A 15551-nucleotide genomic window follows, 5' to 3' on the forward strand; every position below is an offset into this window, starting at 1 on the left:
GCAAGAGGTGGCCGACAATGCGAGGCGAAGCAGGCTCTTTATGTGCGAAAGTGCATGACGACATCGAGTAAGGACGACTTTATATACGTGGCAGAATATGCATGATCCCATCACAAACGAGCGAAAACACGAAGTATACCATATCAGGAATGCCATTCAGGGAAATTGTATCCTATCTAATCACGCTCATTATACGAGATGTTCTCACGCACCTTGACTGTGAATGGAACGTACTTTCCTTCAATCTCAATCTACGAACAGCTACCTCTCTCAACGCACCTACCTTGACGGAGCAAGATGTCTAGTGCGGACGTAGACGAAGTCAGCCCGTACGAGCTGCTAGGCTTATCTCTCGAAGCCACCGATGCCGAGATTCGCACAGCGTACAGACAACGCTCCCTGAAAGTCCATCCAGACAGGGTACGCACTTTCCCTCATTCCGGTGCTCGGTGGGGTTTGAACGCTTTCCTCTGACTCAAGTCTTTCCGATAAGAATCGCGGCAACCCAGACGCCGGTGCGTACACGAAAAGTGCGGGATTGCCGCCACTCGACGCTCATTTACCCCGACAGCGCGGAAATTCCATGAACTCAACCAGGCCTATGAGCTCCTTCTCGATCCCCTCCGCCGCATGGCGCTGGACGCCAAGCAGCGGGTGAAGGAAGCCCGTAAAGCGCGTTTCGCCTCATACGACGCAAAGCGTAAAGGTCTCGTGGAGGAGCTGGAAGCCAGCGAGCGCGCATTCAAGAAGGCGAAGCTCGAGAAGGAAGGTGAAGAGCGGGCTCGATGGCTCGAGAATGAACGTATCATGGACGAGGGACGGCGATTACGTGAGGAGCGTGAGAGAGCACTCAGGAAGAGGGAGGAAGAGCTGCTCACTGCGGAAAAGGCGAACGCAAGTGAGAATGAGCCTCCTGCAGTCGGTGCGTATCTCTATTCATTATACGCCTCACAGGAGAGCCAACGAGGCCCTAATCTAGGTACGCTGGACACCACTGTCCGACTGAAGTATCAATTACCCGCACATCCTGAACTCACCACACCCTCCGCTCTTAGTACACTCCTTTCGCCCTTCGGCAGCGTCGATGACTCTGCCATCGTGATCTCCTTGAAGCCCTCACCACCCAAGAAGCCAAAACGCGTGACTGCTCTGGTAGCATTCAAACAAATTGGCGGAGCATTCGCGGCAGTATGCAGCAGCGGACGTTCTGAGAACGGGCTCACAAGCATTGAGGTCGATTGGGCCGAAGGCAAGGAGCCCGAGCTGATAGGTTGGTTGATTAAAATGGGCAAACTCGCTCCACCGAGCTCGCGTTCCACGCAATCACCGCCCTCTGCCAATCAGCGGCAAGATGCGCCCAGTTCCACAACTGCAGCCTCAGCCCCTCTTTTCTCTTCATTCCCTTCTACCTTTGTAAGTTGCTATCGGTTATATCTGGTCACCGCCCTAACTAATCTTATACAATGTGAATGCTGAATAGCCTGACCTCGACGCTTTACCAAATGCATCCGCAGCCACCCCTGCGGTTCCTGGCTTAGACTACGAATCTCTCACCCTGATGCGTCTGCGACAAGCAGAGCGTACTCGCATGGAGAAGGAGATCCGTGAACGGGAAGCGGCAGAAGAGTAAGCGTCAGATACTGTAGCCAAGGTTTACCGTACTGTGTAGCTGAGTGTGACCGCACTGGAGATAACTGTTATTCCTTGAATCTGGTGCTTGGGGGAGATGCAACAGGTAAAGATAGATTGTAAATGGTCGTATATGAGTGAAGGAGCTACAGGATGCGATAAACGAAGGGGACTGGTTCGCACATACGTAATTATTGCCAAGGTCAAACCTTTGCAATAGCCGGAGGAGAATGCGCCCAAAGGTAACTAGATGTGTAACAGTCGAACGAGAACGTCAGTAGCCAACAAAATGACAAGCTCGATCGGTCAAGGAAGCCGGACGCGCTGGCGAGAACCTTCTTATCGGTGTCTCGAAACCGCATGGATCGTGAGGACGTGTTCCCACGGGCGGGGAACGACATGCGAGTCTGGACTATCGTTGGATGCCGGTGGTAGTCTTGCGAGAGTCAAGTGCAGAGTACTAGTCAACGCAGAGCCTTGAGGGGGTCAAGTGTGCTGCCAAGCACAGGTATGGAGACCGTGTATTTGCCATCGAACTGGTGGGTAACTCCGAATCGAAGAGCAGGAATATTCATGAAGTGAAACAATAAGGCGATAGTCCCTTGAACTAAGTGTAAGGAGGCGAAGTGGAGGTGGACGGAACCTAAACGATAGTCAGAATAAACTGAAAACGCAACGAACAAGGCGGGATATACTAACCAGCGAAACAAGACCCAGCGGTGACAACTACAGTTCAACCCAAGAAGTGGATGGAGGCAGACTAAGACTCAAATCGTCACCGGCTAAAGCCGATGTCAACCATGCCTTGGCATGAAAGAATCACAACACTTACTGCAGAGGAACGGGGCTATATGAAGAGACTAGAAATGAAGGCGGGGGAAGCAGAAGAACACTATTATCTATATTGATTTGAGTGTAAAAAAAAAGAGGAATGAACGGCTCACCAAAAGAGTGGAGCCTCGTACGAAACCCCGAGAGGCAGCAGACGAAAAGAAATATAAGACGGCCCAAAACGATGGAATAAGAGGCGGCAATAGTGGCAGGCAGGCGGCGGCGGCAGACAAGACCGGATGTGCATTCTTAGAGCTGACCCAAGACAGACGATGTAGACAAGACCGAAACTTGTTGCTCCCTGCGTGATGTCCAAGGACGAACAATGGCGGAGAGGCACTTAGACATTGACATGATACGAAGGCAGACGAATCAAACAGTAACCAGGAGATTCCAGAAACGAGGTCAGAGGAGACATCAGACAAATCCAGACAGGTAGACACAGAGTAGATATTTCTTGATAATCTTCGTCTTCATGACCAGAGCTCCTAGCCGTCAGGATCAGGCCCGAAGAGCGACTCCAGATCGTCATCGCCAGCAGCAGCCACGGGCTTCCCCGGCACGTTAGCTTCAGACGACCGGTCCTCGTCAACATCATCGCCGACTCCGTAAACGGTAAACAGGATACTAAACGGATGACGCTGTGCCGACAGGTTCGTCGCCTTCGCGGCGGGCTCTCTGAGTCGTTCCTCTGCGTCCCTGCTGCTTGCGTGCACCCCTGTTCTTTTTTCGCGTGTCTCGCGGGCGGACAGAGCACACAGCGCATCTCATGCTTCGCTGTTATGCTCCGTTAGATATCTGATTTCTTGTACGAGAAGATTGAACACCGCATGCAGTGGCAGAGGTCTGGACACGATTGCAGGATTGAATCGAGCTCTAAATCTTGTCTGCAACGCGACTGATCTGACTGACCTCGAAAATCACCGTTGCCGTGCGGTTAGACGCCGAAGAGTCTGGATTGTCACGTTTGCATCTGGGAGGGGGGTACCCCCCTCCAGACCAGATCGAGCGTTGCAAATGTTGTTTTCGGGCTCCGCTCACTCCTCGTTGGCTCAAAAAGGATCACCTTGCTTACCTCATTGGTTCCCACCCTCGTCAGTCACTTATTGACAACCTGATGGTGACGACTGGCCTCCGGGCGCCTTTCTTTCGCCAAACGGCACGGACCGACATAGTGGGTCCGTTTTAAAGTCCGGTTTGCATCTGCGAACTGTCCAGATCCTGCGGGAAGGCATCCACTGATTACGTGACCAACTAATTTTGATCTTCATCTAATCTTTCTTCCATATTACATTTTGATGCCTAAGTTGATCTGCTCGAGCGAGTAAATCCCTACTGCTCTATCACTTAGGCATCATTTCTACTGATCTCAGCATTTTGTATATCGATCTTCAAGGCAATCCATATGCGAGCAGTGGAGAGGTGCAGGCTGGAAGCAGTCAAATTGCGGTAGTTCTGCAAACTCTGTCACTCACGGGTCACGGCAAACTCCGCCGTGGCAGAAGCCGCGACCAAACCTGTCGTGACAGGGAATGTCACGTTCGTTTTTGCAAGCCATCCACACGCCGCGATTCAATCTGTTGACAATATATCGGGTTGGAGAAGCAAGAAATACATGGCTGGAACATACTAGATCAGATGTCCAATTGGGGACAACGGCTTACAATAAGTACAGATCTGTCTTGCCATGAGCTTGCAGAAGGCAATATGAACTGTCTTAAGGCTCCTATTCCACGACAAATCCATTTCTCCGCAACTGGCCTCACAGGTAGGATACAAATTATGTCTATAAGGTCGTACAAGCGTCAGAAGTATAGTCCATGAGGTGGAAAACAAGATCACGATGTTTTGCAAAATTGATCAAGTTTGCAAAACCCCGTACTCCACAGTACCAAATGTAGTGTGAATTCATCAGCGGTTGTTCCCAGAGTCCGGTGGGCCGGAGACATCTGTCCACATTCCGGCGCTCCCGCCGACTCTCTGAACAGTGAACAGGATACTAAACGGATGGCGCTGTGCTGATAGGATCGTCGCCTTCGCGGCGGCTCTCTGAGTCGTTCCTTCGCGCTCCTGCGGCTTGCGCGCTCCCCCTTTTTTTGCGTGTTTCGCGGGCGGACAGAGCCCATAGAGCGTCTCGTGCTTCGCTGTTATCTCCGCTAGAATGACGCATGGCGACGATCTATAGGCAAACCGACATGATAGAACTACAAGATTTAGGCCCTTGCCCTGAGGTCAGACCCGTGACCATCGAGCATTCGTCGTTTTTCCCTGCACGTTGGGCTGCGGGCTTTTCCATATCTCGTATCGATACACGGGCAGCTTTCATCCTCGCTCACCTAATGCACGATGTTCTCCAGGCGACCCACATACATGCAAATACTCGGAGAAGCGAGCGGCCTCTCTTTGTGCTTAGTTGCATGATCTTCGTCCGGCAGAACCATAAATGGCGGTACTCACAAGGTGCGGTGGTGGTGTACGTACGTACCCGCCCGTATCCTGTCCCTCAGCGTGTGGGGTGCGGAGTGCATCCGCAGGATCGCAAAGCAGATCATCCCCCATTCGTCTATGCTCGCTCATATTCCACGACTCACATTCAATATCCGCGGGCTCCAACGCCCTAGCGCATTGTATCGTACACGCCCGCCGCCAATGACCCGGCCGCCTCTCGCGCCGCCCGGCATCTTGCACGGACCTCGCCCACCGCATTGTCAGCCGCACAACGCGCACGCCGGCGTGGGGGAGAAGTAGTGTTGAACTCTGTGCGCAGGCAGTACGTGGACCCTATTCGCTAAATTGAGAGGGGTGCACTCCGCCCCTGCCCTGCCCCTCGCGCTTTGGCGTGCAGGTACCAGACGTAAAGGTCCCTGTGCGCGCAGGGGGGCACGCGCGCGGGCCTTTGGCTCTTCTGGTCTAGCGGTGGAAGTAGACGATGCTAGGTCAGCCGGCAACATCCAGGCTGAACATCCAGGCTGAAGCGTGTGTGGTCTCTCGGAATAGACACGACGCGAAGGGCTCATACGCTTTCTATATGCGTCCGCAGATGCACAACTTCGCTGCGACCGTGCGCATAGGTGCGTGGGGAATGTATGTATGCACCATTGGGCTGGCCGCATAGTTCGTCCACCCTGCCCCACCTTGAGGTGCCGTGACTATGGAGACGCCCCGATGTGCGCGTAGCTTGTTCGACGTGCACATCCCCATACCCTGTTGCAGTCAGCAAACTGTTCCATTGGCAACGCACACGGCCCGCTAGTGCGCACGCCTGCTGCGCTACCGTGATAGCAAGACGCCCCTATGCACGTAGGCACAGGATCGGCATTATGTTTCGCTCAGCACTTGACACACACCTCTTTCAGGGGCCTAGTAAGTCATCTTTGACGGGTACGGTGCATGAGGCGTCCGGACCTTTTGACATCGCAGAAAGGGACTAGGGTATTGCTGGGTTGCGAAAAGTGAGCACACGCACGCCTCGACAACAGGGTCTTGTAGGCTCGCTCGACCAGGTCCTGGGCGGAGGAGCCTTCAGCATGCCAGCATCCATGATGACGTCGATGCCAGCAACGAGCAGGGTCAGATACTGACGTCGGGGCTGAGCGCTGGGTGCAGTTGAACAGCCGTCACATTGTATAAGCGAAGGGAGCGAATCGCGTGTTTCATGATGTCAGATATAGAAGAATTGGGCGATGATACCATCTGGGACGTGCGCAGCACACCGTATTGCATTTGCCAGGATCGCACCTGCTTCGCGGAGATAGGGAAGACGTGAGTGTGGGACGCACCGGTGGAAGTCGGCTTATGCGGGGTCTCGATGTGCCCATCAAAAGGCAGACTCCCCATGAGACAAATCTGGAACTTCATGACGGCATGACCGGAGCGGGGAAGCACCCTGTTCGCGAAGAGCATGGCCTGCACGCCGTCGTCTGAGGGTGCAACGCATGGCGCAGAAACTGCACCGCCAGGCTGGCCGCGGTGTACTATGCGCTGGATGACTAGTACTATGCGAGGGCCAGCCACCGGATAGGCGCGCGAGCGTAGTCCCGATGCTGGCCGCCATCTGTCATTCCAAACCCGCGAATACTTATGGTCAATCGAGATCAGCTTTGGGCGTCTAGATGTGCGGGCTCGATCACGACGAGAACAGGAACCAACAAGTAGGCACCATGGGCGTCTACATGTCGCTACCGCCACCATCGATATTTTTTTTCTGGCGTCGAGCTTAGCCGCAGCGCAATTGTCCATGAGGCGAGCATCTTTCGGGGCTCTTTTTTCTGACACTCGCTGTTGATGCTGCCCTGCCGATGTACCGCAACATGTGCTCAGCGGGACAAACCGTAATGCAGAAGGCTGTTGGTGATCGCTTCCTGGAAAATTAATTCTGGCCTGGTGGCCGCAGAGTGCGACGTAGCACGACGATGTGATACTGTAGCACTTCAAGAGCATCATTCTAAAGCCGACCTCTGTCCTCGTGGCTCCAGTGTGCAGGGGGGGACAAGTACCGAATCTTATGAGATGCGATACACACAATACGGCAGCCCCGCCGCACTGCCGGCGCATATTGGAAATCAGTCCACATGGTCGCGTTCACGATGTGCCGCCCGACAAAGCGGTCTGATCACCACCACCAGTCGGTAGCAAGGCGACGCACGCAAATCCAAAGTTCCTGATAGCGTGTATGATTCTACGGTCCATACAAGCAAGTTACCATATCAGACAATTCGCACACGGGTGTGCGCGCTAGATGAGTGTACAGGGAACATATGGGCAGTGGCAGGCTACAACGTAAACTGCCACTGTGTGGAATCATCACGAACAATATATGGTGTATGCAGAGCGTGTCGTCGGCCCGCCGCGCGTTCGTATATCCAAGAAGCTCGTTACTTACATTCACCGTTTTCATGCATCCCTCGAAAACCAACGCACCCCGTCTGCGTCTCACCGCATCCGCCCCGTCCTGGTCCTGCTCTCATCAACCGCTGCATTCCCCGCTCACAGTGGGTGGAGGACCGTGAGTCCTCTTAACACTGCCGGTTGCGCAGCGGGCGAGCTGAGCAAGCTCTGTCCCGTCCCCGAAAGTTGTCCGCGCTGGGCTCAGCGCCGGAGTCGCCGCATGGCGGTGGCTGCGTCAAAACGTCAGAAGTAACACGCTGTCGCGTACGAATCGTGCGGCCTGCGGGTCCACGGCGTGCCGGGCGCTATGCCGTGCGCGCCGCCCGCGTACTCACCGTACTCCTGCGTGTAGCGCGGGTGCTGAGGTGCAGGCGCCTGGATCGGCATCGCGCTGCGGTAGTCGCGCTCCGCATGCAGGGCGTTGCGGCCGGCTCCGGTGTGGTGCGGCTGGTTCTGGTGTTGCTGCTGCGCGTAGTGGGAGTGTGCGTCGGCCTCGAGCACGTTCGAGTGCGGGTGCGATTGCGCGGGCTGAGCCTGGGGCGCACGGAAAACTGTGGGGAAGAGCATCAGCGGAATATGCATGCGTGAGGTACACAAGACGCACTGGAAAGCGGCTGTGCGGGGTACCCGGTCATGTGCTGCTCTGGCTGAGCGTAGCTGGTGCCCCAGGTGAGCGATTGCGCGGCGGCCATGAGCGGCTCCAACGCGGCGTCCTCGGCGTCATCCGCAGCGTCCTGCTCGAACGGTTCATACACCGCAGTTGCGACGCCGCGGGGCACCCACTTTTCCTCAATTTCGTCATTGAGGGAGTAGCGCATGGGGCTGAGTGAGCGCGTAGACCAGGACGGAGACGGGGGAAGGAGGGGCGCATCGAGGTGTGCCTGCCACTCGAAAAGGAGGGGCTCGTGGCGGAGAGGCCCGACCTCGATGCCTGTGGGGGCGGCGGTGACGGCGGCGGAGCGAATGCCGTTGTGCATGGCGAAGGGGTCGAGGCGGAAGGAGCTCATGAGGGCGCGCATGGCCTTGCACGCGTGGGTGGCGCGGAGGGGGACCTCGGGCATCGTCCCGGGGCCGGCAGAGGGGCAGCCGGCCGGGGGCAGCTCAAAGATGAAGCCGCCGTCGGAGTCCTCCTCGGACTTGACGCGCAGGAGAGGCGCGAGGATCGCGGGGGTCGGCGGGGGGTGGACCGGCGAGCCGGGGTTCACAATGTAAAGGGCAGAAGACCAGTAGCCGCGGCCGAAGGAGGGCTCGGGGACGTGGACGTGTGCGGGGACGGGGTCGGGGACAGGGTCGGGGACACGGGTGTAGGCGGGGGCGGTGGGGGAATGTGCAAGAGCCGGGTGGTGGTGGGCGGAGTCATAGTCGGAAGAGTAGGGCATGGCGGGGGTCGAGGATGATGAGTAGGAGGAGAGGGAGCCGACACTGGGAAAGGGGGAGTAGGAGGCTGGGAAGGACGGCTGCCAGTGAGAGTGCGTGCGCGAGGAGGACGTGTACTGGCTGTCGGCGGCGGGGTACGCGGGATCGGCGGGAGCCGCCTGGGAGCCGCCGAAGTAGCCGGACATAGAATACATGGGGGGTGCGCCGGAATATGACGCGAGGGGGGCCATGGACGGCACCGCGCGTTCCGTCCTCGACGCGAACGGTGCAAGCGACATCGGGGGGGGCCAGATCGGCGCAGACCGATCGGAACGGGATGACGAGTGGGAACTTTAACGTTGGCGAGGCTAGACGGATAAGCAGAGGACGGGCGGTGGACGGCAAAAGAGCAGCTCGGATGCCGGGTTTATGAACCCAGTCTGCACGATGCCCTACACATTGTTGACATACGCGACTGATTGGGGGTTTGCATTCTCCTGTAATCAGCAACACAGATCGTCTTTGCCTCGCGACTCCTCGGTGCCAGCCATCACATGCACGCTCGGACTCTCCAAGGTCTTTGGCTTCCTCGCGCCTTGCCCTCGCCCATATACGGAGGCCTTCAAAGTTGGATCCGCATGAATTTGTCCTTGTTTGCAGCTTCCTTGTTACCCCATTCTGGTTGCTGCAATCTACGCGATTTGTCCAACAACTATGCTTCCGCGATCGCCCGCTTGGCACTCCGACTCCGCGGCGACCTGCATTGACTGCCAACAAGAGCGGAAACTGTCATACAACTCTTCAACTAGTCCTTCCTACGCTCTCGATCTTGATGCCGCTAGCAACACTAGCGCAGCGGATCTCCCTCACCTGATCGCGACGCTCCTCCAAGCTGCCAACTTGACAACCGACGATCTGGTAAGCAAAGTAATCCGTTCTTGGACGGTTCCCTTCCGATGTTGGTCCACGATACGCTACCGACAATTCTATGTCCCGAGACCCTGCCGGGAACCAGCTACTATGCGCGATAACTCATGTACACTGTCCGCAAACCGTGCCACCCACGGTCATTGCAGCATCTTCTAGCACGTCGCTGCTCGCACAGCGCGGCCGAACTGCATGCGTGATAGCATCCGGCGCACCCGTTCACGAACCCATCAGTTCGTGCATACACCATCATCGTGATTGTCGCACGAACTAGTAGAACTTTCATACGAGTGCATGCACACGCAAGCATACCTTCCAGAGCCTTCGTCAAGATCCAACATGCTAACTCAGGAACCCAACCCCAGGAAGGAAGTGAACCCTCTGCGCTTATTCTCGGACAATGCCGCACACGCCCGGTCAATACCCGACGCGCGAACACCAGTGTGGAGTGCGAGCTGGGATCTGTTCGAAATTGGCCTTGCCATCTATACGCGGATACCTTCATTGTATACGCATGTACGAGAGCGATCGCGCTCTGTGTCCATCTCCGGCGTTGGCGCGCCCGTCATTCAGTCAATATATTTGATACTGCCCCATCACGCACACGACTCGTTTCGCCAGGCACACCAGCCCGTATGCAGAGACCCGCCTACCCATCGCGTCGTGCCTCTGCGCACCGGTTACGGACTGTCGCGAATCCTCAGTTCGGCCAGCCTCACGTACGGCGTTCCCTGCGCCGCGCGGACGCGAAGCCCCCTCCCTGATAGTTTACATAAAACGAGCTTCCCCTGCTGTGGCGCAGCGCGATCGCCCTCTCCACTCCGTGCGTCGTGCGTTGCAAATCTGCCCGCGAACTCGCCTGCTCTTGTCGTAGCGCACCGCAAGGCCCGCACCTTCCTCCCCTCTGGGCCCGCATTTCCCGCTTCGCCGCACCAGATGCCCGGCGTGCGGTTGATCTGCGAACGGAATCCCGGCGCACGTCCAGCAGCCCAGGGTGGTGGTGAGACGAGACGAGACGCATCATCGAAGTGGATGGGCGCAACGCTGCGCAGCTAGCGCGTTCTTCGGCGTGCGTAGCCACCGATCGAGCCCCGCTCCTTCCTTGCGTACGCAATCCCCCTGTGCGTGCTGCTTCCTAGCTCGCTCGCCGCGCTCTGATCGCCGTGTTTATGGAGCGCGCGACCCTGATCAAGGGTCGGCCTCGTCGGGCAGGCCTCGCCATGTCACCTCGCAATTGCGCTCTGCGGGCGCCGGTCCCCGGAATGGCCGGAGGGCGATTAATGTCATTCTACCCCGATGTCGCATTTGCAGCGCCACGCACGCGCTGGCAGGGGGAGGAAATGGTCATGGTCATGCAGCGTATGTATATGGTGTGCCGTACGAGATGTCGATGAGTTCATCCATGAATCTGTGTGGATTGAGACAGGCCACAATCGATGCTCGCTCGGTATATGCACCGGAAGGCATACTCGCGCTCGCGCTTGTGTTCGTCGTGGTGATCGTTCTCGCCGCAGCCAGGGGCGTACGCTCTTCGATCGTGACCGCGAGTTGCTCGACGAGCGATTCCCCTCCGCCCAGCGATATCAGACTATCTGATGCTTCAAGCGCCAGTCCATGCTTCCCCACCGGTAATCTCGCGCACGCACTACGAAGCGAGTACTACCGCGCGAACGAGTCTTCGTAGGAGGGCCGATCGCACGCACGGGGCCCGGGGAGACGGTGGCGGGCGTCCCAATCTCCTATCTCATCGTGCAATGGTGAAGAAGCGTACACATCCTGTCAACGTCAGCCAGATCCGGCGGACGTCGATAGATGCTCACGCGGGATCGCGGGGACTGCCCCGTGCCATGCATCCGCGGCCCAGCGGGGGCCCTTGCAGACCATCGCGCCGGCCTCTGGGTGTGTGGTCGCTGTAGACGGTGTGGTGCTCTTCGTAAGTACTGTGTCCATCGGTGCGTTTGCAAAGTGGGAGCAGTTGACTGGCACATGTCCAGTTGACGCCCGCTTCGCGATCCGCGGCCTCCAAGAACGTGATCGCGTGTGTGAAAGCGAGTAGCCTTCGGTGTGTGCGCAGGCCAATCACCCAGCTAGGCACGATGCGTGATCCGGATCTGGCATATCATCGACGTGTATCTCAAGCTCGGAGGATTTCGACGCGCGTTATCGCCAGATCGCCGGCGATGCAGGGAGGACCCCGCCGCACGCTGCGAGTGCGTTGCGTGCTGCATCCTCGGCGGTGGGCACGTTCGCCGCTGTGTGTATTTTTCAGCGAGGGTTCCATAACCGCGGTGCCTGTTGTCCCTCGCGGCTCTTAGGTCAAGTAGGCGTTCTTATAGCATGCCTGAGGTCATCGGATCGAAGCTCCCGTAGCCATGGGTGGGCGCCTGGGGCTGGCGACGGGTCGCTCGTCGCTCGGAACACTGGACTACGAAGCTCAATGGTCCGGCCACGCAATGCGACCATTGCGGCACGCGTGTTCGCTTGAACTTCATCGACATCCCTCGCCCCGGTCACCTGCCCCTTAACCTTAAACGCAATGACTAATGGACGTCGCACAGACGTTCCCGGGGCGGTGGTGCGGAAATCGACGTCGAGGAAGCCTGGTCGCTCGCGGAGTAAGACTGCACCGAAGGCTTGCTTATCAGCACGTAAGTCCAGGTACGTGCCACCCAACACCATGTCAAGCGACCCTATTGCGTGCGTGTACGCACGACAAGACATGTCGTCCCGCGATGTCTTGTGCAGAAGCATGTACGTCCTATCGCTATCCGCACGGCAATACAGACCAAGGCCCGCCCATCCCCCAAGCCACTGTCCTGATCAATATCAAAACGTCCGGCGGAGGTCGTGGCGACAAGGACGGTGTCACACGGACCCAGGCCGCGTATCGAGTGACGTGCGCATTGATCCGAGAAGCGTTCAGCTACAGCCACGGCGAGAATGGTCGAGATGTGTTGCGTCCAGTGCTCCTTCTTGGCATCGCACCCTTCATCCACACATGCCGACACGCCGTCTTCCCCAACGTTATCGCGACAATATGATTTAATAACATGACGATGTGCCTGCCGCCTCTTGGTGGCATTAGCCCCCGCCACGACCCCGGGCTCGACCGAGACCACCGCGAAGGCCTAGGTTTGAATGGCGCACGATTGGTGTACTGACGGCAGCCCCATGACAGCTGCCGAGTGACAGATCTCGTCCGATTAGCAATGCCCACTCGTCTGCCGCGCTGTAAGCGCGATTTTCTTGGATGCTTATAATTCCCAAACATGGCCGTACAATGTACGTCGGCATGCCGGCATCTGTCCCTGCACCGCGGAGCTGTCATGATTGAACCCTGTCGTAACTGTAACCCAAAATCCGGCGGCATGTGTTTGCCACCCTCCGCGCTGTAGCCAATGTCTGCACTCGAGGACGCTCGGGGTTTGCGATTGACCATGTTGATTGTGCACAGCGAATGATGGTGGGACCAGTGTACGCCTCCTAGCGCTTGTGTATTACTACGTAGCACAATCGACGCGATCGTAATGCGCGGTGAGCGACCTAGGGACGATCCGGCGTATGTGCACCATAGGCAATATTTTAAGCTTTCACAAGGAGTTGAGGAGGCACCGGGGCGTTGTCGTGCGTGCGATCATGGGGACCGCAAGCACGCGATGCGATGGCCGTCACGTATGCCAACCCCATTTCCCCCGGGGGACGGTGACATAAACGTGGGCGTGGCGAGCCCCTGGCCGACGGCTGGCATCAGAACAGGCATCCGCCACCGGTAACTTGTACGTGAGACTCACAAGTCGGCGGGGCACGATCGCCTGGCTCATGCACGCAGTGTGCGTTTAAGTTCCCCGACATTTCTGGCGGGCGTACAGAGTCCGCCCCCACCCGCGCGAATCGCGGTCGGTGTGTACGCCGAAGAGCATCAAGTACTGAATCAGTACATATGTGATACATGCGCGCCGTAAAAAGACAGCTCATATGCTCGTTCACGTAGAAGCAAATTGTCGAATCACATGGGGTGCAGAGCGTTTTGCGCGCGATTTCGAGCGGTTATAGGGATCGATATTCAATGGTTGAGAAGCTGCACAGCGGTCGCAGGTCGCGAGCGGATCTATGGATTCGGACGTGGGTTCCCACTGGGTGCAGCGATTACTAGTACCGGGAAAAGCTGATGTCGACGACGGAAGCGATCGGAGGCAGCCATCGTCACCGACAACCGCGGCCCCTGTGGTTCGCTGTGTGAACGTCGAGACTGCGATGCACGCGCCGGCGTTCCGTGTTGAGCGTTAGTGTTCCAGAACAACTCGGTGGCCGCTCCAGTGGACGTGACCCATCTCGAACCGATCGCAACACTTTGGAAGCAGGAACACGCTGGCGGATGGTGTTGATAACAGCGGACGGCTCGCTCGGCCAAGATGGACAAAAATGGCGGACTGGAACGGTGCAGGAATGCATCGTGAGCAGGAACGGTACGTGGGAAGGGGACCATCAAATGGACACACTGACACATGGGTCCACCTCTAGACCGCGCCTCATGTCTGTGAGCGTCTAGTACTGAGGCCATCCGCTGAGCGAAGGCATCATGCGATACCGATACTCGACTGCATGTATGCGCGCTACGATGAGGTCGGTGCACCCGTTCATTGTCAATGTCCATCAAGCTACATCTAACAATTGATTACCATGGTCTCGAAAGATAGGCTGACGTGTGGCTGACGTACTAGGATCACGATAAATCAGCCACACACGGTGTCCGGAGGCCAAAGGAGTCGGACGTGCAGTTGCAGCCCAGGCCAGCCGCTACACGTGCGCTTACTGTTGTCCCTGTCCAGTTGATTGTTTCTGCTGACACGGCTGCATCGCGCAAGACTGGCCCAAACCCTTTGGTGCCTTTCCCCCGACACTTGGGCAAGCCGGCATCGATCACTATCTAGTGGGTCAGACCGTAGAGAAGACAGATAACATAAACACCCGTACGACTACGGATGTGAGTCTTCTCTTTTGGCCATTTCATGAGGGTCTGATAGCAGACCAGGGTCGAGGTCGAGTGCGATTTGCGCACTCGATGCACCGGCGCCGCGGAGATAGACCAAACGGGGCTGCGGGCATGCCGTCTGGTCGCGAGTGGTACGTGTTACACCGAAGTGCTTGGCGCAGCTTCTGCGCAGGCTCTTGGTTGCCGGCGCGGAGCTCTCAAGGAGGACCGGTGCCGCGGAAACCGAGGATCGCGACAGCAGAGATAGCTGAATGGCAGGATGATGTATTGGATGGGATGCCAGCGTGGAACAATACAGTCCGGACTGCCTTCTCGTGGTGTTCGATGCGCTACACATGGTCAACAACTTGCCACTGTGCTGCGTTGATAGAACGGCCTCACGGGAGTGTGCCACAAAAGAGAGCTCCGGCCTTGTACTCGAGGCCGGCCAGAGCGAACAGAACATTCTCGCAGTCGAGGTTTTTGCATTGCATATAACGTCTGGCCACCGTACATGAGCTTCCTACTTTCGTCGGGTGGGCAGAGCTTACCCGCGTGAAAAATGGTGCGGCGGAGGACTGTACTTCCGCCCGTGAAAAGTGTGGACGTTCCTGTGGACAAACTAAAACACGAAGGCTACATGGAAGGTCCGGACCATCACAGCGCCCCCAAGGTTCAGCGCGGAAACAGGCAATCCTTATCAAGTATGACGTGCCTCAGAGCGCTGAGGCGCAGTGATCCCTCAATAATGTACAGGTCAACAGAGACAGGACGACGACGATCATGTGCTTACCAAGTCGGGCCCCAAGCTGGACGTCATGCGGGACCATACTCTTGCCGGTCATTATTGATTGGAGGTGGAGCCTGAAAATAAAACAAGTGTTTGTGCAAGGCAGCGCCACACCCCAGGAACAGAAAACACAACCAGCGCTGCATCTGAGACGTAGTA

General features: G+C 57.1%; 3 protein-coding genes across 3 annotated transcripts; 2 read left to right on the plus strand and 1 right to left on the minus strand.

The window, feature by feature from the left end:
- The first annotated feature begins 259 nt into the window (after positions 1-259).
- POSPLADRAFT_1066355 (hypothetical protein) lies at positions 260-1810 on the plus strand. The gene is made up of 5 exons (XM_024482063.1): positions 260-420; positions 494-515; positions 572-922; positions 980-1413; positions 1481-1810. The coding sequence occupies exons 1-5, from the start codon at positions 298-300 to the stop codon at positions 1628-1630; spliced, it is 1080 nt and encodes a 359-aa protein (XP_024337584.1). The 5' UTR covers positions 260-297; the 3' UTR covers positions 1631-1810.
- Positions 1811-3559: 1749 nt separating this feature from the next.
- Positions 3560-12924, minus strand: POSPLADRAFT_1047159 (hypothetical protein; the record flags this gene model as incomplete). Its single annotated transcript, XM_024479216.1, is given in 31 exon segments — positions 3560-3681; positions 3936-3977; positions 4076-4079; positions 4408-4639; positions 4942-5023; positions 5052-5077; positions 5153-5217; positions 5241-5513; positions 5557-5664; positions 5702-5752; positions 5927-6056; positions 6174-6201; positions 6240-6455; positions 6791-6821; positions 6983-7068; positions 7343-7433; positions 7481-7577; positions 7616-7898; positions 7952-8976; positions 9038-9155; positions 9258-9381; positions 9574-9721; positions 9858-9900; positions 9943-10011; positions 10354-10532; positions 10564-10682; positions 11062-11275; positions 11451-11717; positions 12029-12320; positions 12350-12758; positions 12778-12924. The coding sequence occupies 31 exon segments, from the start codon at positions 12922-12924 to the stop codon at positions 3560-3562; spliced, it is 5121 nt and encodes a 1706-aa protein (XP_024337585.1).
- Positions 12925-13740: 816 nt separating this feature from the next.
- POSPLADRAFT_1047160 (hypothetical protein) lies at positions 13741-15453 on the plus strand (the record flags this gene model as incomplete). Its single annotated transcript, XM_024479217.1, has 8 exons — positions 13741-13912; positions 13992-14096; positions 14368-14433; positions 14496-14614; positions 14655-14754; positions 14796-14907; positions 14994-15112; positions 15359-15453. 8 exons carry the CDS (start codon positions 13741-13743, stop codon positions 15451-15453), a joined length of 888 nt encoding a protein of 295 aa, XP_024337586.1.
- Between the last annotated feature and the right edge of the window lie 98 nt (positions 15454-15551).

This window comes from Postia placenta (assembly GCF_002117355.1).
Source record: "Postia placenta MAD-698-R-SB12 unplaced genomic scaffold POSPLAscaffold_9, whole genome shotgun sequence".
NCBI classification, from domain to species: Eukaryota; Fungi; Basidiomycota; class Agaricomycetes; order Polyporales; family Adustoporiaceae; genus Rhodonia; species Rhodonia placenta.